General features: G+C 32.1%; 1 protein-coding gene across 1 annotated transcript in view; it reads left to right on the top strand.

The window, feature by feature from the left end:
* The window catches only part of LOC107454829 (spectrin beta chain), a 179,768-nt gene that overhangs the window by 62,676 nt on the left and 112,069 nt on the right, over positions 1-5,023 (top strand). Inside the window, exons 23-25 of the mRNA XM_043050346.2 lie at positions 2,475-2,598; positions 3,358-3,422; positions 4,473-4,554. Of these exons, the coding sequence (XP_042906280.1) occupies positions 2,475-2,598; positions 3,358-3,422; positions 4,473-4,554 (271 nt within the window). The remainder of the gene's footprint in view (positions 1-2,474; positions 2,599-3,357; positions 3,423-4,472; positions 4,555-5,023) is intronic.

The raw sequence follows: 5,023 nt of genomic DNA on the forward strand, positions 1-5,023 counted from the left end.
TATATATACAGGGTGTCTCAGTTAAGCGTTTCAGAACTTCTAAGAGGGGTAGGGGACATCCTGACGACTCGAAATCATATAGCAATGCGGGGTCGGAAATGCTTTCCTGAAGCGGTGATGTACACAGAAGCACCATAAAGAAAAGAGCCCGCCAGTGAGAAATCGTTTTAATAATGCAATGAAAAAATTACATGGTACATGGGTCAAAGTTAGTGTTCGAAGTTTCTGTCACCGTCTACAATGTACACCTCACATCTCCGGCGCATGGACATTCGAACATTCTGCAATACTCCAGGCATATCTCGAATTTCTCCGGCAGCTGCTGAGATTCTAGCAATCAGCTCCTCAGTCATGTCAACAGGGGTATCATAAGCCAGTGTTTTCATATGACCCCAGAAATCAAGACATGATAGGTCGGGTAACCGAGGAGGCTATATAATTTTTTCAATGACCCTGTATGACATAAATATATGCAACTTCTCATCCAGCCTTCAAGAGAAACCTGACAAGACTGAATAGTTGTAGTAAATTATTATCCAGGAAAGATCTGTGGGGATAATTGGAACATATGTCATCACAATTGTGATTTAAGCAGAATAAATGGCTCCGTCTCATTGTTAGCCCAACCACCTACGAGCGAATTCGAGGGCTCTACTAGTAAAACAGTTTTACGAGAACTGATATCGCGCACCCTCAACAGGCTGATCAAAGTAATCATCCACCCGTTTACTGACCAATACCAATGGTGCTCAGGTTTGTTGTTACACTTTAACAATTGAGATAACAAGAGTTTTTAGAGTTGACAATAAAGTTAACAATAAAACAATAAGGGATATCCAAACAATGACACTAGTAAAATCTATAGAAGAGAATTGTTTTCTTCATCAGAGAATAAAAAATTCTATTTCGAAAACTTGGCAAATTCTTTTCAATACTCATTTGATGTTTAATTTCAAAATTTCATTTGATACGAAGAAAAAAAAGCATTTTAATACAATAGCATTACTTCTCTCATTGCATGTTTTTTTCAAATCATTATCGAACTAGGTCCATAATAGTGAAAGTAAATATTCATTTTAAAAATAAAATCCTGGGAAAATATATTATATACTAAATATATCATCCCACGAAGCTGTAAGGTATTACCCGATTAAAATACCTTCAAAGATATATAAATAGGAAATAAAATGTCGACAAGCAAGCGCTCAAAAATAGACGCTCATTTTCACGACTTGCCAGGTGAGAATAAGAAGAAAGAAAAGTGATTTGAAATATAAAACTTAAAGTTGCTAACGAAAAATGAGAAAATAAAGGTGAGAACCAAATCTAGAAAAAGCACAGTAGCCGAGAGAAAAAAAAGATTTAAAAAAAAAAAAACAGAACAAGAAAACAGAAAAATCAAATTAGGGTAAAATGCATTTCCACGCGCTATGAAGAAGTTGTGAAAAACTAATGTTGTTAACAAGAAAACCAGCATTATTACAAAGAAGACAAGATTCTAAGGCATCAAGATGAGCTAATGTGAATGGGGTATAAATAATTATGGCCCTGTCGAAATTGAATTTATTCCCAAGATTCTACCAATGTGCAGCAATTGTTGTATTTTCATATTCTTGATAACGGATATATCTATCGTATTCCCTAAGTCTAAATTTTAAAGCATGTCTAGTTTGCCCGATGTAGTCAAAATCGCAATGAAAAGGAATGCGATAAAAGCCTTAGCGATTTTTAAAGCTAATAGGATCTTTAAGAGACATAAATTTGATTTCGTTAACAGGCCTAAAAATGACTTTCAAAACAAAACGGGAAAGTATATTAGTATTTTATAACAAACGGGAGAAAAACAATTGTTTGGAAAGTCTTGAAAATGGGAGCCTATTTTTGAGCGCTTGAAGCATGTTAACTGCTATTTTCTATTCATACATTTCTGAAGCGAATGAAATTTTTAATCAGGTAATAACTTATACACTATTGTTAAAGAGATATATACTAATTAAATAATAATGTTTTTATTTTTATTATTTTTTATTATTTTTCATTTTTATTTATTTTTATTATTTTAATTAATGTGCAATTTTCTGAATACTTCTGAGTGTTAAAAATCTTACATTTATTATAACTTTAAGAATAATTCGGGAACAAAATGCCTGTTAGTTCAAAAGCTAATTAAAGTTACTTTATGCCGTAAGGAAATGTTTCACAGGAAGTAAAATGTGAGAAATGTTTACAAACTCTTAACACCTGTTAAAATATTTTCTTTCTTACATGACTGTACACAAATGATAACAATAGTTGTTATCTTGAAACTCTAGATCTGTCAATTTCTGTGTATTTTGATGTTTTTCTTTCATTTCAATCCTCCAAGAAAGGTTTTATCATGACAAAACTTAACTTTTAATAATTTGTGGTATTGAAATTATCTTATAAGTTTTTGACAGTCTGTTAACATACACTTTTCATGTATTCAATCACAGCTTAATGTTAGCACATCGTACTTGTGATGAAACCATTGCGTTTTTGGACGAAAAAAGCCAGTCACAAGGATCAGAATTAGTTGAAGAAATAAAGAATCTTGATACTTTAAGAAGGAGACAAGAAGTAAGATTTTGTTTAGATTTACTTGATTAATAATTTGTTTATTTTTCATTTTTAAATAAGCATATTGTCTTACATTAATTGATTCTCAAAATAATTTACCTTTTAGGGGTTAATTATTAATCTTTTTTAATTAATTTTCAAACAGTTTAACTCTTCAGTTGATGCACAAAATATTATATTTTCTGGGAATAATACTTTTTTGCTTTATTCTGAAAATATTTTGCCTTTCTGGGGTTCATTCTAAAAAAATTAATCTTTCTTTAGTTAACTTTTAAAAGAGTTTAATTTTCTTCAATTGATGCACAAAATATTTTTTTTCTGGGAATAATATTGTAATTATTTTTTTTTGTTTCATTCTCAAAATATTTTGCCTTTCTGGAGTTAATTCTATAAAAAATTAATCTTTCTTTAATTAACTTTCAAAACGGTTTAACAGTTGATGTACAAAATATTTTCTTTTCTTGGAATAATACTCAAATTTTTTTTATTTTATATTTTCAGTCTCAAAACAATTTGCGACTAAAGTTAATGATTTTTCAAAATATTTTTGCAATAGGTCTTTTTTTTACTGCATAAATATTTAAAATATTATTTTTTTAATTATTCTCAAATATTTTACTTTTATTTGACTTATTTTAAAATTATTTTTTTGATCATGCTTTGAAAAATCTTTGATTTAATTTACATAAATTGGTCAACATTAAAATAAATGTTGAAATCAATGTCATTAAGACGGAAATTTTTTTTGTTCACATTTAGGCTGTACAGCGAGAACTTGAGCCTGCCGAGGAACGCTTAAAACAAGCTCTTGTTCTGGCAGAAAAGTAAGAATTTTTTAATCTATCTATCTATCTATCTTTCGAGGTTTCAATAAATTGAACGAATAATTCCTTTGAAATCGAGGTGGCAGGGAACTGTCCTTGAATGAGAAAGGTCCTGGGTTCGAATCCCGGGCAAGGCATCTTTCTCTCTCTCTCTGTGTTCTATGTCCTTTCTACTTTGTGTATGAATGTGACCCACTCTATAAACGGGTTGTGGTTGTGTGAATGGCATGGCAGAAGTTGAATTCCTGGTCATAGATGGCGCCACTGAAAAACAAGAACAATCGCACCCCCACTGCCTAAAACAGGCATACGACCAAAGGAAAAAAAAAACAACAAAAAAACAAAAAAAACACTAATTAGCATATTTGGGGTCATCTTCTCAAACCATTAAGACTGAGTAGCGAAGATCCAACCATAAGTTTTTTTTAAATAGTTTATTATTTTTGCTTATTATTTTTATTTATTTATTTTGAGCACTGCACAATAAATTTTTTCCTGCATTTTACAAATAACTAGTTTTCGTCATTTGGATAAAGGTGGCTAAATCTGATAGGCATATTTTAAAACGCGAACGGACCACCTATGTAAAATTGCAACATCTATGGGTATATTTTTTTAATTACATCATTTCATGTCCGGCCTGACTGGTAGGGCGTTGGACATGTGTTCGAGAAAACCGTAGTCCGAATCCATCCGGCCGAAGAATCCCCGTGTATTAAATGATGCCTAATGCACCTTAAATCTGTCGTGGTCGCAAAGTCCTCCCTGTTCCCATAACAAATCATTACCTATGAGGGTACTGATACAGGAGTTCCCTTGTCTTCTGGATTGGGTTCAAAATTACAAGGCTACGGAGTTGAACAATGATAGCCGTAAACTTAAATTTGGGTCGGCTGCTGAACAACGGTTATAAAATAAAATTACATACTCTTTAATTACACCATTTTTTTAGTTACTCTAAAAATATGTACTAAGAATTTTTATTATAGAACATCTTGTATAATCCACATTCATGCATGAAGAAAATGAAAAAATTTCCTTTATTTTCAGCGTTTCAAACTCATATCCTGATCAGAAAGAACAAATTCAAAGAAAAGTAAAAGACCTGAATGAAAAATGGGGTGTTTGCCAGGTAGTATTTTATTTTTAAATGAGTTTTCTGCAGAATAATATTAAACGAATTCAAGTAATTTGAATTTTTCTTCAATTATCATAATTTAGCCAAGGTGGTCCAGGTGATAAAGGCTCGGCTTCCAATGAGGTAGCCTAGGTTCAAATCACGGCGCTGGCTGGTCGATATTATGTTTGCACCCGGCTCGCAGCGTCCACAACGCTGAAGTAAAATATTATCAGTGATAGATAAATCATGGATTAGAGTACTTTTGCCATCGGGCTGACCTTGGAGGTTTCCGTGGCATACTCTCCATGTTACACAAATGCGGGTGAGTTCTTCAAAATGTGCTCCATGGAGGCTGTACTTGATCCAGGAGCTCTTTTGACTTTTGGGTGGTGTTCAAAACTACAAGTTAAGCATTGATAATCATAAAATTGGAATTCGATAGGCTGTTAAACGCCTGTTATGAAATAAATATATATATATA

The sequence above is a fragment of the Parasteatoda tepidariorum genome, chromosome X2, assembly GCF_043381705.1.
Source record: "Parasteatoda tepidariorum isolate YZ-2023 chromosome X2, CAS_Ptep_4.0, whole genome shotgun sequence".
In the NCBI taxonomy this organism is placed as follows: Eukaryota; Metazoa; Arthropoda; class Arachnida; order Araneae; family Theridiidae; genus Parasteatoda; species Parasteatoda tepidariorum.